Source organism: Chiloscyllium plagiosum, chromosome 4 (genome assembly GCF_004010195.1).
Source record: "Chiloscyllium plagiosum isolate BGI_BamShark_2017 chromosome 4, ASM401019v2, whole genome shotgun sequence".
In the NCBI taxonomy this organism is placed as follows: domain Eukaryota; kingdom Metazoa; phylum Chordata; class Chondrichthyes; order Orectolobiformes; family Hemiscylliidae; genus Chiloscyllium; species Chiloscyllium plagiosum.
Window position 1 is genome coordinate 101,744,673 of NC_057713.1, and position 26,988 is coordinate 101,771,660.

At 37.7% G+C, this 26,988-nt stretch overlaps 1 protein-coding gene across 2 annotated transcripts in view; it reads left to right on the forward strand.

Annotated features, from left to right (window-relative positions):
• Window positions 1-26,988, forward strand: part of dpy19l1l (dpy-19-like 1, like (H. sapiens)) — an 80,443-nt gene that overhangs the window by 16,536 nt on the left and 36,919 nt on the right. For both annotated transcript variants that reach the window (XM_043688761.1, XM_043688762.1), the window contains exons 7-15: window positions 2,008-2,065; window positions 4,482-4,573; window positions 4,680-4,779; window positions 6,422-6,499; window positions 12,196-12,282; window positions 15,720-15,782; window positions 20,628-20,708; window positions 21,649-21,750; window positions 24,365-24,436. In XM_043688761.1, the coding sequence (XP_043544696.1) occupies window positions 2,008-2,065; window positions 4,482-4,573; window positions 4,680-4,779; window positions 6,422-6,499; window positions 12,196-12,282; window positions 15,720-15,782; window positions 20,628-20,708; window positions 21,649-21,750; window positions 24,365-24,436 (733 nt within the window). The remainder of the gene's footprint in view (window positions 1-2,007; window positions 2,066-4,481; window positions 4,574-4,679; window positions 4,780-6,421; window positions 6,500-12,195; window positions 12,283-15,719; window positions 15,783-20,627; window positions 20,709-21,648; window positions 21,751-24,364; window positions 24,437-26,988) is intronic.

The following is a 26,988-nucleotide window of genomic DNA, read 5'->3' on the forward strand; positions in this document are numbered from 1 at the left end:
CCCCACACCTCAGGAGGGACATACTGGCACTGGAGCGTGTCCAGCGGAGATTCACACGGATGATCCCTGGAATGGTAGGTCTAACATATGAGGAACGGCTGAGGATCCTGGGATTGTATTCATTGGAGTTTAGAAGATTAAGGGGAGATCTAATAGAAACTTACAAGATAATACATGGCTTGGAGAGGGTGGACGCTAGGAAATTGTTTCTGTTGGGTGAGGAGACTAGGACCCGTGGACACAGCCTTAGAATTAGAGGGGGTAAATTCAGAACAGAAATGCAGAGACATTTCTTCAGCCTGTGGAATTCATTGCCACGGAGTGCAGTGGAGGCTGGGACACTAAATGTCTTCAAGGCAGAAATTGATAAATTCTTGATGTCACAAGGAATTAAGGGCTACGGGGAGAATGCGGGTAAGTGGAGTTGAAATGCTTATCAGCCATGATTGAATGGCGGAGTGGACTCGATGGGCTGCATGGCCTTACTTACGCTCCTATGTCTTATGATCTTATATCGCCGATCTTTCACTGTCACTGGGTCAAAATCCTGGAATTCCCTCCCTAATGTCATTGTGGGTCAACCCACAGCAGGTGAACTGCAGTGTGAAGCCAAGATTAGAATTTTATCTGTATTTGGAGGGTAAACATCAGCATTGACTGTTAATTGCACCTCTGTTAATTTCTGGCATGTTCTGAATGATCAGTTCATGTTGAAAATAAAACCTGATGTGCTAATATGTTTCTGTGCACGTACTGGTTGAGAAGACTGAGTAGGGAGAATATATTAAGTTGAAAGCTTGCAGTTTTGTTGAGTCACTTTAACCAATTAATACAAAAAAGAAGCAAGCCATATGTTTATATAATGCAATTACATCTCTGAGATGCCTCAAATAATTTTGTGAATGGTGAATTATGGTATAGTCACTACAAGAAAACATAAGTCATCGTGTATGCTACCATGTCTCCCAAATAGTTCATGAATTAATAACCAGTTACTTTGCTGCTGACAGTGTGTGATTCTTAGCTGCTTCTCAAGGTGGGTATAAAGGACAAAAGTTTTCCCCAGTGTCCTGGCCAATATTTATTGCTCAATCAACAAGAACATAGAGATTATTTTCTGTTGTGAGGGAGCTGTAGACCAATATGAGATAGTCACCAAGGAACCGAGTAGAGAATTCAAAACAAATTTCTTGACTCAAAGAATGATGAGAATGTGAAACTCAGTGCAGAGAGTGTAATTGAAGCAAATCAATGCACTTTAGAGGAAACCAGGCAAGTGGATATGAAAGAGGAATAATGGCATAAAAACAGTGCTGGAAAAACTCTTGAGTCTGACAATACTTGTGGAGAGAGAAATAATGTTGTCATATTTGGCTCAAAATATTACTTCTTTTGAACTGATGATGGTAGACCCGGGTTCAATTCCCGACTCAGGCGACTGACTGTGTGGAGTTTGCACATTCTCCCCGTGAACCAGGCAAGTGGATATGAAAGAGGAATAATGGCATAAAAACAGTGCTGGAAAAACTCTTGAGTCTGACAATACTTGTGGAGAGAGAAACAATGTTGTCATATTTGGCTCAAAATATTACTTCTTTTGAACTGATGATGGTAGATGGGAAGAGGGACAGGAGGAATTAAAGTGGTGTCACTGATTAGTCAGGCCTAATGGCCTTTTTTTTTTAATCATTGGTTTCACACTGGATAAAATACAATGTAACCAACATAAGATATCCTGGTCATTATTTTCATTTCTGTCTTTGTAACATTCTGTCCACAAGTTGGCTGTTGTGATTTGCTGCTAAGTGATAACAGGTGGGACCAAAGGTATAACAAAAGATCAAGGCTGAGGAGCAACCTTTCAGTGTGCTGTTTGTTTGCATCTTATTGAATAGGGATTCATTAAGGTAATTAATGGTTACAAATACTAAAACTTTGAAAAATGAAAATTTGTTGTTGAGAATGGAGGAATGAAGTTGTAACTAATATCATTGTTCTGTTTTGCAGTGGGAGCAGGTTTGGTGGAGTGATCACTGTAGTTTGCTTTTTTTTTAACCATGGTGAGGTAAGCATAACAGATTTTCAAATTATTTTAAAGTTCCATTTTTGTTTCAGTATTATCCTGAGGACTTCTGTATTTGAATTTTTTTTCCATTGTAGTAGGGATATTGTTCAGCATTAGGTTGCTACTTTGTTGAATAAACTGTCTCAAACCGAATGCTGGGATCATTGGTGGGTGGGTTCATCCTGACCATTCTGACAGCTGAGGCTTCAATTCATCCAGAGGGCCTGTAGCTAGTATCCTTAATACTGTATTGTTCTCTTTCCTGACCCTTCCACTTTCCATATCTATTTCCAATATGATTGGCAATTTAACTCCTAGTGTGTGAATATGAAACTTCATGTCTAGTTTTCAAACTGGGGCTTTGCTAAGAACTGTTGAACCTCTTCACAAATAATTCATTAGTCATGTATGTATTGAGCATTGGTGCAACCAAAACATTTTAAACAAAATGTCTGAATTACTGTGCCAAGATAGAGAAAATTCAGAAAAGTTAATAAGTTTTCAATATGCCTTCATATATGAGTCTAATGTTCCTTTATTGGTTCATAAAAGGTGCAAACTCTACTGACATGTTAGTAACTTGAACTAATATTGGTGAGACTGCTAAATATGCACTAATGGAATAACTGATGTTAAAAAGACTAACAACTATTTGTCTACTTCTTGTAATCACATTAACACCAGAATTAAAATCTTAACTTTAGATCAGATGTTGAAACAATGCTTCAACGTTTAGGAGAAATAAGCATTTGCTAAATGAGCTTCATGTCTCTTCTGTGCCTGCTCTGATCTTAGTTTAACAACTGTTAATTTATTGACCCTTTTAATGCAGGAACACTTAACCCGTTCATAATGTTAAAATATTAATATGGTTCTTTACTGAGTGTGGATCAGCTTTGTACAGTATTTTAATTTGTTTTATTATCTATACTAAACTGAACATCTGTTATTAACTAATTTTCTAATTCCCTTTTCCCAGCATGCTATTTCCTCAGATGGATGACAGAATATTCCAGCCCACTAGCACTTTGATCAATCTGCTAAGGACCACACTTAAAGCAGAAATTTCTATCTATTTTCCTGAACCCTTGTCTCCTACCAGCTCATTGATCTCCTGTCCCACCAATCCAGAAGGTGCTTGTTGGGGAATGGTTTTAGAGGAAGCCATTGCCCTGTGCTACCAAATGCAAGAAATCTTTTGTTTACGTGTGAGCCTCAACAATAAGCATCAGGCTGTTTGACCATTTGGTTGAACCAAGCAAGCCTATTTCTGTCCTCGACTGACCATATGTACCCCAAAGAATTGGGGAAATAGTGAGTGATAAGTGACTCTTCTTGGAATCCCATTGAGTTTGGCTAGTTTTTAATTTAATGCCTTCTAATATATTAATTTACCTTGTGAAATTAATATATTAGAATAATATATGAAATAACTAATCTAAGTACAAAGAGAATTAGCAACAGGAGAAAATTGAAATAAAAGCAGAAAATGCTGGAATTATTCGTCTGGTAGATTTTGTGAAGAGAAAATGAGTTAACTATACTTAATATTTTACAATGATAATCTGTCAAAATTAATTGTTTCCACAGATGCTGTCTCATCTGCTGAATAATTCTAATGTCTTCTGTTTTTATTTTAACATAGGCAGTAATTTGCTTTTGTCCAAAAATGTTAATCTTTTTTTTAAATTAATAATGTGCTAGGCTCTGGAGCAGTAATCAGAATGTGCATGCGAGCAGACACACAGCATAGTGATCATTGATGTGCATGTGCACTTTAACCAAAAAGTCTTGAAGCCTGGTCAAGCCTTTGGATAGAAACTTGGGAGTGTGGAATCTTACCAAGTTTCATGACCTGCAGGTAGTTCAGGACAATGCAATAGTTGGGCGAGGTCCAGTTCCTAACTGAGAAGCCACTGTTAGCTGCACCGAGTAGAATATAGTGGCTGATGCAAGGTTGTTCAATGGTTGGTGGCAACAGATGTCTGTGAGTGGTTCATGATTTGGCACAGTCTGGCATTTAAATGAAGGAACAGAGCAGAGTAGGCTACTTGGCCGTTCTAGTCTTCTCTACCATTTATCAAGGTCATGTTGATCTGATTGTAGCCTCCATTCCACATTCTAACTTACCCTAACTTTTAAATCTGGTCGTTTTGAGATTCTTGTATTTTTGTCTATTATCTTGCCATGGCATTTTGGTAACTGAATAATTGAATATTTTCCAAATTTCATTGATCAAGGTATTACTATCACCTTGGTGAATGCTGCCTTTGTTATTTGTGGGAATGCATTGAGGTTACTTTTCCTGTCCATGTGGGATGTAAGAAGTTTTTTTGGTAAATGGGAATACTTGAATAAGCTATTGGATTTTAATTACTTAGGAACTTTATGCTGAGCAGCTGTTCTTTCATTTTAGTGTACAAGAGTCATGTGGACCCCTCCTCTTCGTGAGAGCTTCTCCTATCCATTTTTAATTTTGCAGATGCTGCTTTTAACCCGCATACTAAGGTACTAACCTATATCTTTCTGTTTGAAAATTCCTTGTCTTTACTTGCGATTGCACATGCACTCATGTCGACACTAAAATATTTTATACATATTTTCCTTTCCATAGAAAAGTCTGTGTGGAAAAGAGGACCTTTGTTTCATTTTGTATTGCAACCATTCTCTTCCTGCTTCCATGGCAGTTTGCACAGTTTGTGCTCTTGACACAGGTAAGGAACATAGATGGAAATAGTAAAAGTTGAGATTTCCTTTGCAGACTTAAAAGAAACCAACTAAACTTAAAGTAACTGATTTGTACAGCATATGTTTGTTTACAATGCCATTGCTGTCTCTCGGACAGAAACATTTAACAGAATACATAAATGATCAGTATGTTTAGCTTTTATGCTAATATTTTACATTTAAATTGAACAGTTTTGATGTTTCTGACTACATAAAATCCGATTGAAAACTTCAGGTGATTTTGAGTAGCCGGTGTCTTTTTACAAATCAATATTATAGGCCAGATGACCAAAATCTTTGTGCATTGCAAACTTGTCTCTGCTTTAATAAGATGTCATCCTGCAGGCCAAGTATTTTGCTGACTGGCAAATAGTTTTTAATGCCCTGATTCTTCGTTATGTAGACATCTAAGCAGAAGGATCCCATCTGTCATTTGTAAAACTACAATTTATATAATTAGCATATGCCTACTTGGCCTGGAAACAGATTTCTGAAGCATATTATCTGTTTTTGTATAGTGGTGTATTTAGTAATTAATTCAGATTGATGTACCATGCTGAAGGGTTAGAGTACGTAAGTGTCTTTCGTGCTCTGTCTGGTAAAGCTATAACAATCCAGATGTCTGAGTGCTGTTCCTGAATAGTTAATGGCTCACATCACTATTTCTCATAGTACTTCAATTGTAGTAATGTCACCACTTTATTTCTTGTTGCAGTCTGGTTCATCAGTCAGGCAGGCACAAGGTTAAGGAATGGAGATGGTGGGGGAATCTACTATCACCTGATTAACCTGTCACAAAATTGGCAGTGAAGACTGCATTGAGGTTTGGGGTCTTTGGAAAGAAATGCTTTATCGTACCTCTTGTATCTATTATTCCTTATATTGCAGGGAAATGTTAAATTATTGAAAGTAATTTACGTTTTGTTTATGCTTTCATTTATTTGGTATCGCTTTGACAATCTGTATTGCAATTCTCACTTGTCTGTTATCTTGTTTGCAAGTCCTGACCCCCATACTCGCTCATAATCTATTTGTTGTTTTTCACTCAGTAGTCACACACTCCTTTCTCCTACTTTAATCACCTCCCATTGACATTTTGTTTCTGTTTGGTTGGGGGAGAACAGGTAAACTCTGCCCATAAAATGAGACACCCAGAATGTTGTGGCAGGGTGCAAATGTCTGTGGAGTTAGTAAGCTTCTAATCTTCTGGATATCAACTCATCTGGATTTGGTGCTATCTATTTATGGGTTGGGTGGATAAGAGAATTAACAGTTGGTGAATCATAGCCCCTGACAGCATCAGATTTCATGTATTTGTCAGCTTTTATTAGGTTGATTCCACCATGATATCCCAATGGAACTCATTTTAACATCAAATAAATTGGATGTTTTCTTGTGAATATGTAATGACGATGAAATTGTATTTCAATTCACTAAACTGGTTGGTGAATCTTTTAGTACAATGCAATTGTTTGAACCTTAGGATTTATTGAAATACATTATTTACTGTGTTCCTTTTTTTGTGAATTATATCTGTGTGAGATATACAAAGAATTAGTATTTCTGTTTTATTCTGATTCAGAGTTGATTTCTTTCTGTTTAGTCATTGTACTCTCCTTATTCTTTTAGGTTGCATCACTCTTTGTAACTTATGTTTTGGGCTATATTGATGCCTGCAAGCTGCTAAACATCCTTTACGCTCACATGGTAAAATAATCTCTGTTCTTTTGTATTTAGTGCTGAAAAGTGGAAGTACGGTATATTAACACAAATGTTAAGTAAGGATTTTTGTTTGTAATAGACACAGCTGTATAAATATTATAGCTGAACAGAAACTTGTGATGACTTGAAATGGTTTTTCCTATTCATTACCCTCTTAAAAACTACTTAATTTGGAGGAATCCCTCCTTTTTGGCTTCTGTTGTCTGACTGAATTAATTGTAGAATTTCAAGTTCCTGGATTTAACTATTTCTCCTTAGTCCTGGAAGTGCAAATGGATTGTTCATATCCATTTTAAGTCCTGGGATTCCAGTAATATGATATTCAGTGGTTTCTTTTGCTACTAGAAAGGAAAATATCTGGGTTTTTAGTTTCTGATTTTACACTGGGTTCCAAACGTGAAGAAAATATTTGAGCAGAAACAGGTTTAATCAGCAAATTAAGGATTTTTTTTTTGAAAAGGGCTATTTTTAATGTTGCAGAAGTAATAGTAAGCCTAAAGACTGGGAGTCTTGGAACCAGCATAGCATTAATAAAAAAAGTTAACTTTACAAGGTAAAAATAGAACATGAGATTAAATTAGCCAGCAATGTAAAAGCAGATTGTAAGAGTATATGAAGAGTAACTAAAGTAAACATTGGTCCCTTAGAAACAAAAATGGGATAAAATATCATGGTAAATATGAAAATAGTAGAGACATTAAACAAGTATTTATCCTCTGTCATCGGAGTGGAAAAAACAAATTACACAGCAGAAATCATGGGCAACAAATGAAGTAATAAGTGTGAAAGACTCTAATTTATTATAAGAAGAGTATACATTGGAGAAAATTAAGGAGTTCCAATCTGATAAATTCCAGGACTAAATGGCCTTCATTTTAGAGTTTGAAAAGAGAACTGTATAAAGAATGAATATACATATCATGAAGTTCTAAAATTCCCCAGATATGGGAGTAGGCCCTGCAGATTGGTAGGTGGCAAATAAACCTTGCTGTTCAAGAAAGGAAGTATAAAGCTCAACATCAGTTGTCGAAAAGCTTGAACCTTTTGTTGAGAGAGTATTTAAAAGTGCACTTAGAAAGTTTGTAGTATAATTGGATAAAGTTGTTATGGGGGTTTTATGGGAGGGGAATGAAATAGTCCAAAGACTATTTGGACTCAAAGTTAACTCTTTCTCCATAGAAGCCACCAGATCTGCTGAGTTCTTGTTTTTATTTCAAATCCCCAGCTCTCATTGTCTTTTGCCTTACTTTATAAAAGGGGAATTGTCTGACTTTTTTTTTCTTTGAGCTTTTTGCAATAGGGTAAATAAATTGATGCACTTGGATTTCCAAAAGTCTTTTGATGAGGTACCACACAAAAGTTGGTATGAAAGATAAGGGCTCACAAAGTTGGGAATCCTACATATTAGCATGGATGAAGGATTGGTAAATAGACAGGAATCAGTGGGATAAGTCGAATATTTTAAGCTTGAGGCTGCATCTCCTGGAATTCTGTAAAGATCACTTATCCCATAAATACATGAGACTAAGGTTTTTAAGTTAGTATTTAAGTCAGTTCATGGTACAAAGTTAAGTGACAATATAAACAATGAGGGGAGTGCATAGGTGCTACAAATAGATAGGTAAAATGAACAGCTAAGTGATAGAGTATAATATAGGAGTGGATGGTGGGGAGAGGTTAATCACATTTGTCAAAAGAAAAATTTTTTTTTTTAAAAGGTGTGAAAATTGTAAATGATATTCAGAGGGACTTGGATATATTTGTTCAAGGAACCCAAAGTTAGCATGCAGGTACAGCAAGCAATTCAGAAGGCAAATAATATGTTGACTGCTATTGCAAGAGGATATGCATTATAAGAATAAGTCGTCTTGTTACCATTATACAGGGCTGTTGTGAAACTACACCAGGGCACTGTATGTAGTTTTGGTCTCTACATCTGTTGAAGTTCATAGTTGCACTGGAAGCAGTACATGTGTAGGTTTACTAGCTTTGTTTTTGAAATGTGATGGTTGCTTAGTGTTGAGGGGCTAACTTAGTTGTTTTAAACTACCTTGAGTTCAGAAAAATAAGAGGTGATCTCAGGGAAACCTACAGGATTCTAAAGGATCTTGACCGTGTAGAGTGAGATACTGTTACCTATGGCTACTCAGCGTAGAGCACATTAGGGATCAATTATTTAAGTGAGTTTAGAACAAATTCCTTTTTCTCTTGAGAATTCTGTAATCCAGCTGTTATGGATGCTGCATTGGTGTTACATATTCAAGACTGAGGCAGATTTTTTTTGTTGTTGTAAGGTAATTAAGAGATATGGTGAGTGAGCAGAAAAGTTGGAGGTCAGTTGGAAGGTCAATCATCATATTGGATGGTGGCAGAGGTTTGAAGAAGCTTTGCTTCTAATATTGGTTTCAGTAAAGAGGGCCTGTAGAATCTCACAGGTAATATATGATGAAAGGACTCTGCTTGGATTAATTTTCAGAATGTTAACTGAATAGACTGCAGGCTGAAAAGAAAATGCACTTGTATTTTTTTTCTGACAATGAGAGCATTAAGTTAAAAATATTTTTAGTTTAGTTTTTTTTGATTATGAAAGAACTGCAATTAGAGGAAATAGCTTGATGTACATCTGTCATCAGACAATAAACAAAGGAAAAGAAGATTAGAGTTATGTGCAAGAGCTCTGAAAAACTAAGTAACTTTTATTTAGTATGTTGGTTTAAATCATCAGCAACAGTCGTCTTTCTGCATTTTGTTTTCAATCAACATCATAAATCGTATAAAACAAAATACTGAGGATGCTGGAAATCTGAAGTAGAGAGACATAGTGGGAATATCTAGTAGGTCAAGCAGCAATCTGTGGAAAGAAAAAAATGTAGTTGATGTTTCAAATCAGTGACCTTTCATCAGAAAGTTCAATAGCCTACCTTGTTAGTGATCTGATTGTTACTGCACCAAACAACAGACGTTTATTCTACATCAGGTATTAAATTGCATTTTGGATAAAATTGAAAGAGTGTAAATGTGGCTGTGGAGATTATGGTTTCTTTGGTGTAATTGGTGTGGTAAGGTTTACAACAGAATTCAGTGGTGTGGAAAAGCAGGTCCCTCTCCAGTTCTTTGTGAAATCAGGAGAGTTGAATCTTTGGGGCATATACAGCATGTTCAGTGTGTAAATATTAATTAGTCGTCTAGTATTTTAACCACAATTGTGTGCCCACACTTTTTTGGTTCTTTGCTCTTCCTATCTTCACTGTACATACTTCCTGGTGGTTAGAGTCATACCTGACACATAGAAAGATGATAGTGGTTTTTGGAGATCAGTCATCTCTGCTCTAGGACATTTGTGCAGGAGTTCCTCAGGGTAGTGTTCTAGGCCCAACCGTCTTCAGCTGTTTCATCAATGACCTTCCCTCCACCATAAGGTCAGAAGTAGGGACGTGCAATCACTGGCGAACAATGTTCACCATTCACCACTCCTCAGATGCCAAAGGAGTCCATGTCCAAATGCAACAAAATCTGGGCAATATCCATGCTTGGGCTGACAAGTGGCAAGTAACATTGACATCATACAAATGCCAGGCTATGACCATCACCAATATTAGACAATCTAACCACTGTTCTTTGGCATTCAATGGTGTCAATATCCTTGGGATTATCATTGACCAGAAACTCAACTGGAGTCACCACATGACCACAGTGGCTACAAGAGCAGGTCAGAGGCTGGGAATACTAAGGCAAATTGTATTCCTGTCTCCCCAAAGCCTGTCCATGATCTACAAGGCACAAGCCAGGAGAGTGATTGAATGCCCCTCACTTGCCCTGGAAGAGTGCAGCCCCAACAACACTGAAGAAGCTTGACCCTATCCAGTACAAAGCAGCCTGCTTGATTGGCACTACATCCACAAGCATCCACTTCCTCCACTACCAAGGCCCAGTAGCAGCAGTGTGTACTATCTTCAAGATGCACTGCAGAAATTTGTCCAAGATCCTCAGACAACATCTTCCATACCCACAACCACTTCCATCTAGAAGGACAAGGGCAGGAGATATATGAGAATGCCACCACCTTCATGTTCCCCTCCAAGCCACTTACCGTCTTGACTTGGAAATATTTCACTGTTTCTTCAGTCTGTCAAAAGCCTGGAGTTTCCTCCCTAATGCCTTTGTAGGTCAATCCACAGCAGGTGGACTGCAGCAGTTCAAGGAGACACCTCACCATCACCTTCTCAAGGGCAACTGGAGACAGGAAATGATGCTGGCCAGTCACCAGCACTCATTTCACAAACTAACAAAGAAAACACGGCTTTGTGAGGGGCAGGTCATGCCTCACAAACCTTATCGAGTCCTTTGAGGATGTGACTAAAAAAGTTGATGAGGATCGAGCTGCGGATGTGGTGTATGTGGACTTCAAGGCATTTGATAAGGTTCCCCATGGTAGGCTCATTCAGAAGGTCAGGAGGAATGGGATACAGGGGAACTTAGCTGTCTGGATACAGAATTGGCTGGCCAACAGAAGGTAGTAGAAGGAAAATATTCTGCCTGGAAGTCAGTGGTGAGTGGTGTTCCACAGGGCTCTGTCCTTAGGCCTCTACTGTTTGTAATTTTTATTAATGACTTGGATGAGGGGATTGAAGGATGGGTCAGCAAGTTTGCAGACGACACAAAGGTTGGAGGTGTCGTTGACAGTATAGAGGGCTGTTGTAGTGGGACATTGACAGGATGCAGAGATGGGCTGAGAGGTGGCAGATGGAGTTCAACCTGGATAAATGCGAGGTGATGCATTTTGGAAAGTCTAATTTGAAAGCTGAGTACAGGATTAAGGATAGGATTCTTGGCAGTGTGGAGGAACAGAGGGATCTTGGTGTGCAGGTACATAGATCCCTTAAAATGGCCACCCAAGTGGACAGGGTTGTTAAAAAAGCATATGGTGTTTTGGCTTTCATTAACAGGGGGATTGAGTTTAAGAGTCATGAGATCTTGTTGCAGCTCTATAAAACTTTGGTTAGACCGCACTTGGAATACTGCGTCCAGTTCTGGTCGCCCTATTATAGGAAAGATGTAGATGCTTTGGAGAGGGTTCAGAGGAGGTTTACCAGGATGCTGCCTGGACTGGAGGGCTTATCTTATGAAGTGAGGTTGACTGAGTTCGGACTTTTTTCATTGAAGAAAAGGAGGAGGAGAGGGGACCTAATTGAGGTATACAAGATAATGAGAGGTTTAGACAGAGTCGATAGCCAGAGACTATTTCCCAGCGCAGAAATGGCTAACACGAGGGGTCATAGTTTTAAGCTGGTTGGAGGAAAGTATAGAGGGGATGTCAGAGGCGGGTTCTTTACACAGAGTTGAGAGCATGGAATGCGTTGCCAGCAGCAGTTGTGGAAGCAAGGTCATTGGGGACATTTAAGAGTCTGCTGGACATACATGTGGTCACAGAAATTTCAGGGTGCATACATGAGGATCAATGGTCAGCACAACATCGTAGGCCTGTTCTGTGCTGTACTGTTCTATGTTCTAAAAAAGAAATTTTCCTCTCAGGCTTTATGTAGAATCTACCATGAAATAATTGCAAGTGGATGTTTCTGGGTTGAAGAAGCCCTGTTCTTCAGGAATAGCTGAGGGACATGGTGAGAGACTACACAGTTTTCAAGCATTTTATCTTTACCTTTTACTGCTTCCCTCCACAGATATCCTTGCTGATTTGTTTTGTGTTAATGTTTGGAAATGCCATGCTGTTATGCTCCTATTACGCTTCATCTCTGGCAATCATTTGGGTAAGTACATTCTGTCTAGCACAGCTGTAACCTTTATCCAGCATATTCAAGCTCTCTTTCTATTTCTATTTTCCTATTCCTTCTCTCTACCTTTTCTCTGAAAATACGTTTCTTTCTTTCTCTCTCATAGTCAGAGATGTACAGCACGGAAACAGACCCTTCAGTCCAACTCGTCCTTGCGAACCAAATATCCAACCTAATCTAGTCCCACTTGCCAGCACCTGGCCCATATCCCTCAACCCTTCCTACCCATCCCAGATGCCTTTGAAATGTTGCAGTTGTACTAGCTGCCAGCAATTCCTCTGGCAGCTCACTCCATACAAAGTACCACCCACTGCCTGAAAAAGTTTTCCCTTAAGGGTGTTTTTTTTTTGTGTGTATCTTTCCCCTCTCACCCTAAACCTATGCCCACTAATTCTGGACTCCCCCACCCCAGGGAAAAAAACTTTGTCTATTTATCTTATCCGTGCCCCTTATGATTTTTATAAACCTCTATAAGGTCACCCCTCAGCTTCCAACTCCCCAGGGAAAACAGCCCCAGCCTATTCAACCTCACCCTATAGCTCAAATCCTCCAACCCAGGCAATATCCGTGCAAATCTTTCCTGAACCCTTTCAAGTTTCAAAAAGAAAGGAGATCTCTTTTCGATAGGAAGGAGACCAGAATTGCATGGAATATTCCAAAAGTGGCCTAACCAATGTCCTGTACAGCTGCAACATGACCTCCCAATTCCTGTACTTAATGCTCATGTTTTGGCTCTCTGTCTCACTTCCTGTCAACAGAATGTGAAGTAGTGCTGCAGTAGCATAATAACATTGCTCTGATTTTATTTTTTATGTGGGGTGGAAAATTACTGTTGCACTCAAGAACACATTTAGGATGTGGGTTTAAATCCAGTTTTGTACCCCTCTGCAATGATGTCTTAGTTCTCTAGCATTCTGCTCCATTATTGCCCACAGATATACACTCTGCTGTGCCCCTCCTATATCCATGCCATACTTTGCTCTATTTCATCTCTCTCTTCTTTGAATGATGAATACTCCAACAGCTTGTGTATTAACACACTCCGTACTAGCTCGAGGATGGTGCCTGGCCCACAGTGTTCAATGCAGTTCTCTGCATAGCAAACATCAGTGTACTTATGTGATGTAGTACATGTCTCAGGAGACAATGGTGACAGCTGTGCTGTATGTTACTTCTCGATTGTGGAATGTTACCAATTTTCAAACTGTTTCGTTCACCTAAAGCTGAAGATGCATCAAGCAATCAGAATTTGTTGCAGTAACAAAAATGCTTGATTTACTTAGCAAGTCAAACACACCAATGGAGGAAGAAGTAGAATAAACATTTCAAGTTAATAACTTTTTGTTGAAACTCCTTTTTGATCACTTGGCAGAATCTCCAAATTCAAGCCTGTAGCCAAGTTGAGAAAGTAGTCTGATAGTATCAGGATTTGTAGGTATTTGTAGGCTATGCCTCACCGAGCACAATTCAAACGTTAAAAACAATTTAACTCAGTCTTAAGCTGTGAACACTTTGGAGCAAAGCAGTTTCTGCTAAAAGCCCCATAAAGCATTGTCATCAAAATGCCTTTTAAAACAATGAAAGCGGTCTCTTGAAAATCACGAGCCTGTATCAATGAAGTGCAGCTAATTAGAAATAATTAAATTTGTCTTGTGTTATTAGTTATTGCAAAAACAAAGATCTTTGAAATTGTTATACTATTTGAAATTGTTATACTATTTGAAATAATATAATTTATTTTCATAAGTGTAGTTTGATAATTATTGCTCCAGGATCTGTCTGGCTTTGAAAAACTGAATTATTCATTTGTGAAATATTGAATTTCTCCATTATTTAAAGTTTTATAATTTTTAATTTTGAGTTTATTTGATACTTCAACTTTCATTACATTACTTTCTTGAGTATAAACCAACTGTTTATTTCCCTATTTGTATAAGTTTATTTAAAGGAAGTCTTACTGGGAATCTTATTAATACCTATAATTTCTAAAGTTGCTTTACAGGTTAGACGCTGAGAGGATATTGCTTTTGGGGAAATAGGTAATACAGTTTCAAAATGAGGGATTTCCGAATAGAGATGGAGATTAGGAGGAATTTCTCCTCTGGGATTGTTAGTTATTGGTATTCTTCTTCCCAACAAGCAGTGGATTCTGGGTCATTGAATGTACTCAAAAGATTTTTGACAAATTTTAGTTTTTTGTGTGAGGCAGTACAGTGGAGTTAAAGCCACATCAGTTCAGCAGTGATCTCATTGGATGATGGAACAGGCTCAAGAGATCAATTGTCCAACTCCTGCCCTGATTTAGTATGTTTTTATGGAAGGATAATCAATGCATTTGATGTTTCAGTTTGTTAGCTTTGAGTGTACATTAAATTGATTGGATGTTTCAAAGAATCACAGAATTGTTATACCGCCGAAAGAAGCCATTTAGTCCATCACACCTGCTCCAGTTCTTTTACCTAGTGCCACCCTCTGACTCTTCCCCATATTCCTGCATATGATTTCTATCCAAATAATCATGTAATGTCCTCTTGATAGCTTGAATTAGACCTGCCTCCACCATGTTTCCAGGCAAGCATTCATACATTAACTACTCACTGAGGAAAGTTTTTCTTTTCTCTAATCACTCTTGCTTCACTTGCACATTATTTTAAATCTACGCCCCCTTGTTATTTTTTTTTTGCAAACTGGAACAGCCTCACTATATCTGCTCTGTCTAGCACACTCATGATTTTGAAAACCTGTGTCAAATCTCCACCAAGCCTTCTTTCCAAAGAGAACAGTTCCAACTTTTCATAATAGAAGTTTCTAATTTCTGAAACCATTCTTGTAAATTGCTTCTGTACACTCTCCAATGCATTCACATATTTCCTATATTATGGCACCCACAACTGTACACAGTAATCCAGCTGAGGATACAAAAGTGTCTTGTTCAAGTTCAACTGCACTTATTTGCTCTTCTACTTTGTCACGATTAATCGAAGAGAACACTGTTTTATTAAGTGCTCTCTCCACCTGTTCTGCTGCCTTCAATGATTATGCTCAAATGTTTATCCTGATTGATTTCATTGCTGTTGCCGGGGATCCCTTTGACATGGCGGCAGTCTGTAAATGAGGTTTGGAAAAGGGAATCCACATCACAGCTTGCTGGGTCTTTGGGAGTAACTTCTTCCATGCTTGCTCCATGGCGAGTGCAGTCATTTTGCCATTGTCTGTGAAGTCTGGGCCATGAGGAGTCTTGACCATTTTGAAATGCTCGAAAGAATCAGTTAGGAGTGAGAAATGGCCAAGTACAAACATGCTGGATATATGTGGTTAAGAATCTGACCCTTGCAAAAATAAAATTGTTAGATATTTCATTATGGTTAGCCTCTGATAATTATCACTAACAATAATTTTTTCCTACCCCTCAGGGATTGGTTGCTTTTAGATCGCGTTTTTGTGCATATTGGCCACGGTCTGTTGCATATTCATGGGTAAGTTGCATTTTCTACTGCACACATGATATAATCTTTTAAAAGAAACATAATGTGCAACTCTCCAGATTCTGACTTAAGAATGTAAAAATATGGGCTTGCATATTTAATCCTTTTTTTTTCCCTTAGAATTTGGAAGGTTGGTGCCAGCTTATTTTGAATATATCAGTGGTGATGTGATCTTGATTGTTTACGAAGGCCCAGTGATGATCACATTAACAACATTTCAATTTGTGGTACAAACGATCAATATCACTGAAACAAGTTACATAAAATCTATATAAAAGGACACATGTGAAAATCACTTACTGATGGGTTCAAATAATTTGCATGGTATAATTTACAAGAAGCATTTTGAATCCGTTGGCTCTCAAATTATGATTTGTGGAAGACTTCAATGTACCAAGCCTGTTTTACAACTATCTTTTCGCATCAGAGGTTTGTGTGGTTTTTCTGTGTTCCAGCTCTCTTTCATGACTGCTTTGCTTTCTGAGAAAGGATGCTAGACGTTAGTTACCCATTTATGTTCCCGTTTTAGTTAGTAAAACGGAGGTAACAGTGGGCGGCACGGTGACAGTGGTTAGCACTGCTGCCTCACAGCACCAGAGACCCAGGTTCAATTCCCGCCTCGGGCAACTGTCTGTGTGGAGTTGCACATTCTCCCCATGTCTGCGTGGGTTTCCTCTGGGTGCTCCGGTTTCCTCCCACAGTCCAAAAATGTGCGGGTTAGGTGAATTGGCCGGGCTACATTGCCTGTAGTGTTAGGTGAAGGGGTAAATGTAGGGGAATGGGTCTGGGTGGGTTGCTCTTTGGAGGGTCAGTGTGGATTTGTTGGGCCGAAGGGCCTGTTTCCACACTAAATAATCTAATCTAATCTATTTAAAAGGTGTATACGTGGGGTGTGCAAGATGCATTTTCATGCATAACACTAATGAATCAATGCAGGGATGTGATAAAGAGACTCTTCCAGGTGAAGAGTACTATGCAATTTCAGGGATACATGATAATCTATTTAAGCTACTTAACACAGTGTTAAAAACAATTAAGTGTAATTGTTAGGATAAGTAATGTAATGCTTTAATGGAAATTGTAGGTATCTTAGTTAATCTGTTGCAATGAGTAAATTAATTTTGGAATTTCTGAATTTGGGGTGATGGAGTTGGTGCACGTACCCTGATTATCATTTATCATTATTTCTTTGTGCTGCTCTCTGTACTGTACAGTGCCAGAATATATTGCTTCCCCAGCAGATTCTGAGCAGTAGAGAATCTGGTGTGCTCTTACTACAAACCTTTGAGTCATTCTTGAATTGGTTACATAGAATTGACAGTGGTGTTTTGAGTCCCTTTTAAGCATGCACCAAATTTTTGAACCCTGTTTCATGTTCCCAAATGGCCAAGCTCTGAACAAGAAGCATTTCTAATGCAGGATCACAGCCAAACTACTGAAAAATGCTGCCACCACAAATTGCAACTGTACTGATGCTTATAAACTTGGGCAGGCATAAGTGGCACTCTGCCATTCTTCACTCGAGCTTCCGTCCATTGGGAAATCCAAGCTGCAAAGTGCAGGCCAATTCTTTGTAGTGTTGACTGGATTGTCATGCATATATTTATTTGCAGCGTTTTTATTTCTTTGTTCTGTGCTCTCGGAGAAAATTAGTCAAATCAATCTTTGCAGAGGCGCAACCTTGAATTGATTTTAAAATTGCAGATCTTCCAACCCTCCTGTGGTACACAGATCCTCACTCCATTGAAGATAGAAAATGAGCAGGACAAGATGTTTGAAGGGGACAGTGTTAATGACCTTATTAAGACAGTAAACTGTAATGCTGAGTTTGCATAAATCAAGCTGTTGCTATCTCAGGATAGACATGAAAAGTTTCAAAAAGTACAGTGATACTTTACTGTAGAAAACATTTTACCATTTGATCTAATGGGGCAACACTTGTCAGTCAAAAATTCACTAGTGGATTAATGGAGGCCCATAACACACTGGTCTCAATAAATTTGCTTTCAAAGGAAAGCTTTTGGATGTTTTGAAGGGAGGGCTGATTGAAGCAGAATTAAGAATTGTTTAAATCTCATTTTTGATTTAGTTTTCAAAGTTGAGAACTTGTAATACTATTATACTTCTGAATAATTTTATTATTATTTGAGAAAATATGTGGTTTGTTTCCATTAATTATTTGATCTTTCATTCGTTCTGTGTTTATTATGCCTGTCTGTAGTAGAATGGAAGGAGTACTTATGATCAAACTGAGGTTTTCACGTTTGTTTCATTTTTTTCTGAAAATGAAGTGCTGTCTTACAAAGATAATTTGGTACATAAAGAATAAAAATGCAGTAAATTATTTCATTTAGGACCCAGGGAGATATTGACATATGGAAGCTGTGGCCATGGCTGAGGTATTAAATGAATACTTGGCAACTGTTTTTAACAAAGAAAATACTGCACCGTCATGATGAAAGAAAAGATGGTTTTGACACATGAAATATTGAAAATTAATAAGGTGGAAATATTGGAAAGGCTATTTGTACTCTAGGTTTATAAGGCACCAGTACTGTATGTGATGCGTCCAAGGATACAGAGGGACATGAGGTTGGAAATTGCAGAAGCATTGGCCCTAATTTTCCAGTTTTCTTTAGACTTGAGAGTGATATCAGAGAACTGACAGTTGCAAATATTAGACCCATATTCAAAAAGGGTGTAAAAGTAAACCCAGTACAGACCAGTCAGTTTAAAATTTTGCATTGCAAAGGCAGTGTAAAACTTCAAAAGGTCATTGACAAGTTGGTGGAGTAGGCAGATGGGTGATAGATAAAGTTGAATGTGAAAAAGTGAAATAGCATCCTTTTCCCATTTCACTGTATCTTCAAGATTTATGACAATAAATAAAGCATTCATTTGGTAGCAAGAACATAAGACACCTTTTTTTTTAAAGAAAGGGGGTATTCTACAGGTTATACAGGGACTGAGACACCTGTCTGTATATGTGCATGTTATTATAGGTGACAAGACAGGTGAACAGCCCTTTTAAAAAAAGCTTATGGTATCCTGGAATTTATTCATAATGGCATAGAGTACAACAGATGGGAGATTTTGCTACTCCTCTCTAAAACACTAATTTAACTTCAGATGGAGAGTCGTGTGCATTTTTTTTTGCCATACTTTAAGGAGGTTGTACAGAATGCCGAAGAGGGTTATGGGAATAATGCTAGAAAAGTTGGGATTTGAGAAGTTAGGATCGTTTTCATTGGAGAAAAAATGCAAAAAGGATATTTGATTTAGAAAAGAAGTGCACTGTGAGAAGAAACTTTGTCATTCCGATTTGGATTGAACTACCTAGAAGTGTGATGGAAGCAGGTTTAATTAGGGAATTCTGGGGGACATTGAAATGATTGAGATAATTCAATTGAAATAAACATGTAGTGTGCAGGGTTGCATGGAAAGTGCGGGAAACTGATACAAAGACAAGCTGCTCAATAAGAGAGCCAGTGCAGACATGTTGGGCTAAATGGCTACCTTCTGCACCATAACGATGCTATGATTCTGAAGCTCTTAGAAATAATAATTTGGGAAAAAATTAATACTCGCTTATGCAAATGCAGTTTTATTAAAGATAGCTGGCACAGATATTTTAAAAGCAAATTATATTTATCTAATTTACTTTAACTTTTTGATGAGGTGATAGAAAGGATTGATGCGAATAATGCTGTTGATGAGCTGTACGATGATTTCCAATGCCCTGTTAATAATGTGACGTATAACAGATTAATGCTGGACATCAAGTTAGAGTCCATGTATTAAAGAGGGCAATTGCCGTAGGGACATGAAATTGGCTGAGTGACAGTAAACTAAGTGCAGTTGTTTCACAATGGGTTTATAGTGGAGTTCCCCAGAGGTAGGTGTTAGGACCCTTGATTTTCCTGGTAAGAGATAAATTACCTAGACTCTCATGTACAGGGCACCATCTGAAAGTTTGCATATGATTAAGAAGCTTGTAGGTGTTGTGGCTATGAGGAAGATGGTGTTGAAAGTCAAAAGAATGTAGACCAGTAAGTGGAAGAAGATAAATGGCAGATGAAATTTAATGCATTGTAATGTGAAGTGATTCATTTTGGTGGAAATAATACAGAGGCTATATATTTATATATAAAATATGAGGGATGCATACAGGTGTGGAGGTACCTACGCATATATGTGCATAAATTATTGAAGATGGCTGGACAGTGAAGCTTACGGCAGCTTCAGCTTTATTAATAAGGGCATAAGAGTTGTTAAAAGCTATATAAAATAAAAACTTGGTCTCAAATGTAGTATTGCTTACAGTTTTGGGTGCCATTTTTTTAAGTGAGGTGAAAGTGGTGCAGGAAAATTAATGAGAATGGTTTGAGGTGATAAAGAACTACAATTATATAGATATGTGGAAAAGATGGGGATGATTTTCTTGAAGGAAAAAAGGATAATAGGGAATTTGATAATTTATTGAAAATCATCTCTGAATGGTAGATATGGAGAAATAGTTCCTGCTTGCTGGAGGATAATGAAGCAGAGAGCGTATATATAAAATGTAATTTTAACAAGAAACAATGGCCACGAGGCCACACTTCACACAACACGTGGTTAGGGTCTGGAATGCACAGTCGGCATCTACAATGAAGGCAAGCTGAAGATGGAATTGAGAAGGAAAGAATGTGCTGGACTACAGGGAGTAGGTGACAGTGACACCAGGTGAATTGCTCCTTAGAGTCAACACGGCTGATGGGCTGAATAGCCTTCTGTGCTGTAACTATTCTATGGTTATGTAAACAGTAAACGCTCCATATTTGAATAATTTTTCAGGTGGCTAAAGGAACTGTCTGGCTTCTTGGAACTATAGCGCTCAAATTCGTTGCTTCTAAACTATTAGGAGTTGCAGATGATGTAAGTATCTATTTTACGAAAGATATAGAAGTGCTGCACAAAAGAATTTCTAATGCTTATTTGGCCAAATGCAAGGATTAATTGTTTAGACTTGTTAATTGCAGATCAGTACAGTTGGAGCTGCATCTACTTTGTTAGTGGTTTGTATTTTGTGGTGATGCCTCAACCTTTGTTGTCTTGTTTACTGGGAGATTAAATTCCTAGCAATGAGCTAAAATCAGAAATGTTTTTCTAGCCTGTTGCACATTTCCTAGTAATCAGTTTTTGGGAGATGTAGGTAGATTCTTGGCTAGCAGAGGTAAGTGCTCCAAAAGCTACCCGTTTTGATTTTTTTTGTCATTTGTCCAACCAAATGAACAATTGTTTGGCCAAGTGTAGAAAAAAAATTACACTGGGCTATTGCTTGTTGGAAGGATTTAGTAATGTGGAGGGCAATATTGGTCATGTAAACTTTTTTTCCAAATGTCTTCTGCAAACAGTGCCCATTCTGGGAACTTTGATGGGTTAATTCACCAATTTTCAAAGCCAGAGCACGGTGAGCTGAGTTAGCAGTGTTGTAATTCTCATTGGAGTGAAAATTGATGAATATACCCAGGACTTCTCTTAGTAGTCTTTTGTCATCAGTTATGCCTGGATCATGACTGACCACATGTTTATGACCTTTTGTCACATTTTCCAGTCAGTTCTCTTTATTGCTTGTAAATTAGTTTGGATTTACTTGAGAAGTCATCTTGTTATAAAGGTGAACTTGCACGGTCACTAATATGGCTTTCGATCTTGAAGTGTAGTGTCTTTTCAGGTCACTTGAAATCTGCATTGTTTTTCTATTTGTTTCCCACATCAGTTCATTCTAAGCTTTAATGTTATGTTGTGGTCAGTTTCAAGACTGATGCCATGTGCTAATGAAATGTTCTAGCTATATGTTTTCCTTTGCTTCCAGGCGCACATAAGTAATCTACTGAAATCTAAGTTCACCAACTACAAGGATTTTGACACGCTGATGTACACATGTGCTGTGGAGTTTGATTTCATGGAAATTGAGGTAATCTTTTAACAATGTAAAATATATTGAAATGAACATTGGGGTATTAATCTTCAGTGAACAGAGTAGAAATTGTAATCAGATCCCTACTGTATTTATATACTATGGATATTGAAAGAATGGGTTTTAAAGACGTCCTGTACCCACTCTCTCAGCTATAGTGACATCATGCTAGAAGTCATATGTATCTATTCCCTGTATCACAACTCTCTAAATTAGCACTATGGAGATCTAGCCCCACTATTCCTGAACCCATCACAAAAATTAAAGATTTTTAAACTTTTGCAAAGATTCCCCTACTTACCTGATTTTCAGACCCACATTGACAAGACCTAATTCTCGTTTCTGACCTAACAAGAATTAATCCACAACACCTACGCACGTACACTGACACAGGTAGAAAAAAATCCATATATTATGGGTGAAGGAAGAACTGAGAAAGCAGTTTAGTGGTTGTTGCTCACCGAATCTGTTGAGGTAGTTCTTGTGCTGATCAGAATGCTGTTTCTTAGTCTTGATTTTTCAGGTTTGCAAGTGATTGATATAGAAGATGACTTATCAATTAAAAGTGGCAGTTTAGAGCACCTGCTGAAGGAAAGATAATCTGATTTTCCTCCGGCTTAAAGTGCCTTTTATTGCAGAGAACGGAGAGAGCTCCTAATCTGGTGGTTGTTGAGGCTTCTTCCTGTATCTTGTTCACAGCTTTAAGCTGCTATGCTATCTGAGAACGAATCATATGATTATTGGGACACAGAAGATCTTTTGTGTTGATTTGTGGACTGGTGACCAGTTACCATCTGCTACTTGTCAACCAGAGCTCCATTTGTAAATGACCTATCAGTTCCAATTTGTCCAGACCACTACTGTGGCCCACAGCTATACAAACCTTGTTCACAATGCATATTGGGTTAATGCTTTCAAACCTTGCTTTGCAATTCCTGGTTTTCAAGACATGGTATTTACTTTAGCAGCAGTTCTGTCAGGCTAAGAGTCCTGTGTATCAACTCTTTGTAATAGTGATGTCAGGCTAAGAGGCAAGGAATCCAGTACACATTGCTGCAAACACACTTTTTTTACTTCAGTACTCAGCAGGCAATACATCCACTTTATGGAGCAATGTCATCGGCGATGCAAATTGATCACTGGAATAACTTATTGATATAAAGGAAAATACCGTAAAGTATGTTAAACAAAATTTAAATCTGCAGCTTTTTGGAGCATGTCGCCCTGGAACCTACTTTTTATTTTTAAAAGAGGTGTTTTCATGAAATGCTTAATGTATTGGTATAAGATTCCTCTATCAACAGGGGATTAGCCTATTGAATGTACAGAAAGGATGGTTTGACACCAGTTTGACATTCCATCTCCATTTATTTTACTGATGCAAAGGGTCATCACTCCAGTCAGCATGTAACTTTTAATATCTGCTCTGCTATTCTTTTGAATGTGCTCTGCTTCATTCACTGTGCTTAGTGCTAGTTAAATTTTCTCGGCTATCTTCTGATTCACATAGGAAAAAAGAGTAGGATAAGGAACTGATGTGGTTTGGTGTGTGTACCTTGATCTTCCCACTGCAAATGTCCTGGTTAGTTTATTATCCAAGTACCTTTACTTTGGAAATAACCTCAATCTCTGCCCCTGAAAATGTATACTCTATGCTCAGCCATTTCTGGTCTCTTCTGTTTACTGAATGTTGTGACTTTTCGGAGTTAAAATTTGAAATGTCATGTCATCTTTCCTCCATTTCTGTCATGTTTGATAAACATGACATATCAATGGTCAGTGAAGAAGCTCTATTTACCCTTTTCAAAATTTAAGTAAAATTCCAATAATACAAATATTGAATGATTTCTCAAAGAGAAAGTAGTTACCTGAAGAGTAATCTGAGAAATTGTATTACTGACCGTAAACGCAAGATAAGAGTTGCTATCTAATAAGTGGATTGAGTATACATCAGCCACCAGCAAATGTGGATGTTCAATCTGTTGTCAAGACAAGTAAAGCCTATAAATGCACTAGTTATGGCTGTTTTTGAGGAAGTTGTGTTCCTGCGCAAACAGACATGGCTCCGTACAGGGAGAATTTCTTAGAACAGGGGGCCTGTTCTTTATTGAGAAATTGCAGTTCTTGTAGGCTTCCCCTTTTTAATAAGAAAATGGGGAAATTGCTCTGTTGAAAGTTTTAAGCTGCTCGAAGTCCAAGGCATCAACAAAACCTAAATATTGAAACCTTGCTGAACCCTTCTCTAGAGTTTTGAGGAATGGAAAATTTACATAGAAATTTACATGCGATTCTTGAAGGGCTTGGTAGGGTAGGTGCAGAGAAGCTGTTTTCCTCAGTTAGAGTCTAGAACTAGAGGTCATTGTTTCAGGATGAGGAGTTGACCATTTAGTATTGAGATAGGAGGAAATACCTTCACTCGGGGGCTGCAAGACTTCTGAGTTCTTAGTTTTGTGGGCTGTGTTTACTCAAGTAAATGAATATATTCAAGAGATTGATATCAATTTGGCCTGCTGCAGTGCTAGCTCCTGAAGGTAACCTGGCTTTTCATAACTGGTTAACTTAGCAGAAAGTAGTAGTTCTGTTAATCTGTCTTTTTATTTCTTGTTTTTAGACACCTCTGAGATACACCAAAACCTTATTACTTCCAGTGACTGTCTGCATTTTTTCTGTTATAGCTTCAAGGGTAAGTCTTGTCATTTTTGTTTTGTATTTTGGCTGATTGTGAGCTATGCTACCACAATCAAAACAAAACTCCATATGAATGATTCAGTTGTTGGTGATATTCTATTTATAAAATATTCTTAAATCATGAGGCAGTATATGTAATAACTTTCTTTGAGGTGGGCCTGAAAGAAATGATTGAAGAAAAGTATTTTTAAAATACATCTTAAGATAAATAATTTTCATTAATTACATAGGTTGGGTCACTGAATTATAACTAAAATGATTCCTTAACTTGCTTTATTTCTGAATTTTTTAACAATTATTTGTCAAACCCAATTTACATGTTTATGCAACACAGTCAAGGACATGACTACATCAGGTAAATCATTACCTCCTTCAAATTGCCTGTTTGGAACAGGAGCATCACTGAGCAGCCTACTGTCCCAAGGTATTAGCAGATACAGTATAGATTATTGAAGGTTATCAACAACGGATGAATGATGAGCTGCAGAAATCAGTCTAACATAATGGTCAGAGGTTCACTGTTTCAACAAGTACCTTTTTTTTAAATGCAGTTACACACAAACCTTCAATAAATGCACTATCACTTGCTAACTCTCTCACGCAATAATTACTGTTAACTGCAGCACAAAAGCAGAGTAGATTGGGCTATTGTGGTGTTTTTATGTGAATCATGTATCAGCCTTCAGTGTGAACTATCCGTTCAATCCTGTTCTCCAGTCAACAATTTTGTTGTACTACTTTATACTTTCAGGGGAAATTCATTTTAATCATTGATCAGTTTTATTTCACTTTTCTGAGACTAGCAAACATTCCTGTCCTGCTGGATGTACCCTCACAACACTGGAACTGCTGTAAAAAGTGACCATACTGCATAATGAGTTGAATTTCATCTATTTTTTGTTTCCATTTCTGTTCATAAATAAAAATAATGCTCACCACACTCCCCTGCAGCACTGTTAAATTTTCCTTCAATAGACTGAATAGATTGATGGTGTCTTCCCATGAGAATTTTTTTTAGCTGATCAAAGAGAACCAATATGAATTGTTTTAGGTTATGCTTAACCAACCTGATTGAAGTTTTGAAGAAGTGACTAAAGTATTGGACAGAGAAATCTCTATGGAAACTATTTATATGGACTTTAAGATGTTACTTCATATGGTCTCCCATAAGAGATTGTTGGCTAAGATTGAAGTTCATTGAATTAAAGATCTATTTGGGAATTTGGCTGGGTACCAAGTGGTTGAGTAAGTGTAATGACAATGAGTTACTTTAATTAGCAGTATATGACTAGTGATGTCCCACCTTCATCTATTTAAATCTGAAGTGATTTGTTAATAGCTTATGTTATTGGGTAGAAAACCACACATCCAAGACTCTTGGTAGTTTAGAACTTGAGTATTGCTGAAAAAGAGAGATGTGCTGTTGAAGCTTTTCATCTTGCACTCTTCAGGACAGAACTGCAAAAATGCCAAATCACAAAGGGAAGAACCATTTGTACTGGATGAGAAGAGGGTGCTGATTAGTTGACAGGTAAACTCTGGTAGAGGTATTGCCATGGAGAATGCACCAGGGAGCAATTAACTGCTTTTGAAAACGTGGCAGTTAACTAAATAAGGATGTAAAAGATGATCTCAAATTGAAAAAACACTAAATCTGCAAAATTAGTGGCAAATCAGGAGATTGGCAAAGAATGACTAAAATGATAAAAAGGGTTATGAAAGAAAGCTTGTAATATAAAAACAGATGGTAGGAGTTTCTACAAGCCTTTGAAAGGGAAAAGAGTAACTAAATCTGGTGTTGGTCATCTATGGGGAGTTGGATAATGAAAAAAGGAAACGACAGAGGCTTATTTTGTCTGCCTTCACGGTAGAAGAATTCAAAAACTCAAAGTCAAGATGTGATTGGCAGTTATGAACTTGTATTAACACCAGAAAAAAGATGCTAGTGAAGCAATTGGGCCTAAAGGTTGACAAGTTCCCAAGATGGCCTACAGTAAGGGGTCATAAAATGAGTAGAGTGCTTCGTCATTAAGTGCATTCACGTCTGGTAGATGGAAGAAGAAATTGAGAAAATATGGGCCAAATGCAGGTAAATGAAGCTAATTTAGTTCATGAAACCAGGAATGCTTCCATGATGTATAACTGTAAATGGCAGTGCAGATAGTAGATGCATTACTTATAATCGTGTAAAGTTCTTTAGATTATGGAAGGGTTCCAGCAGATTGGAAAATATTAAATAGTCAGGTAGAGTCGACATAGCTTTATTAAAGGAAAAGTGTCTTCTAACTAATTAATCGAGTTTTTTGGTAAAGTAACATCCTCGTTGGATACTGGTGTTTCAGTAGATGTGGTGTACTGGGATTTTGCAAAAGGCATTTGATATGGTTGCTGTCCAAGATATAAGCGTGTGATTTAAGTGGAGCAGACTAATATGGCAAAATAATTGGTGAGCTATCAGAAAGCAGATACGAAGAATAAATCGATCTGTTTCAGGTTGGTAAGCTCTAATCAGTCGAATATCACTGGGATTAGTGCTGGATTCTCAGC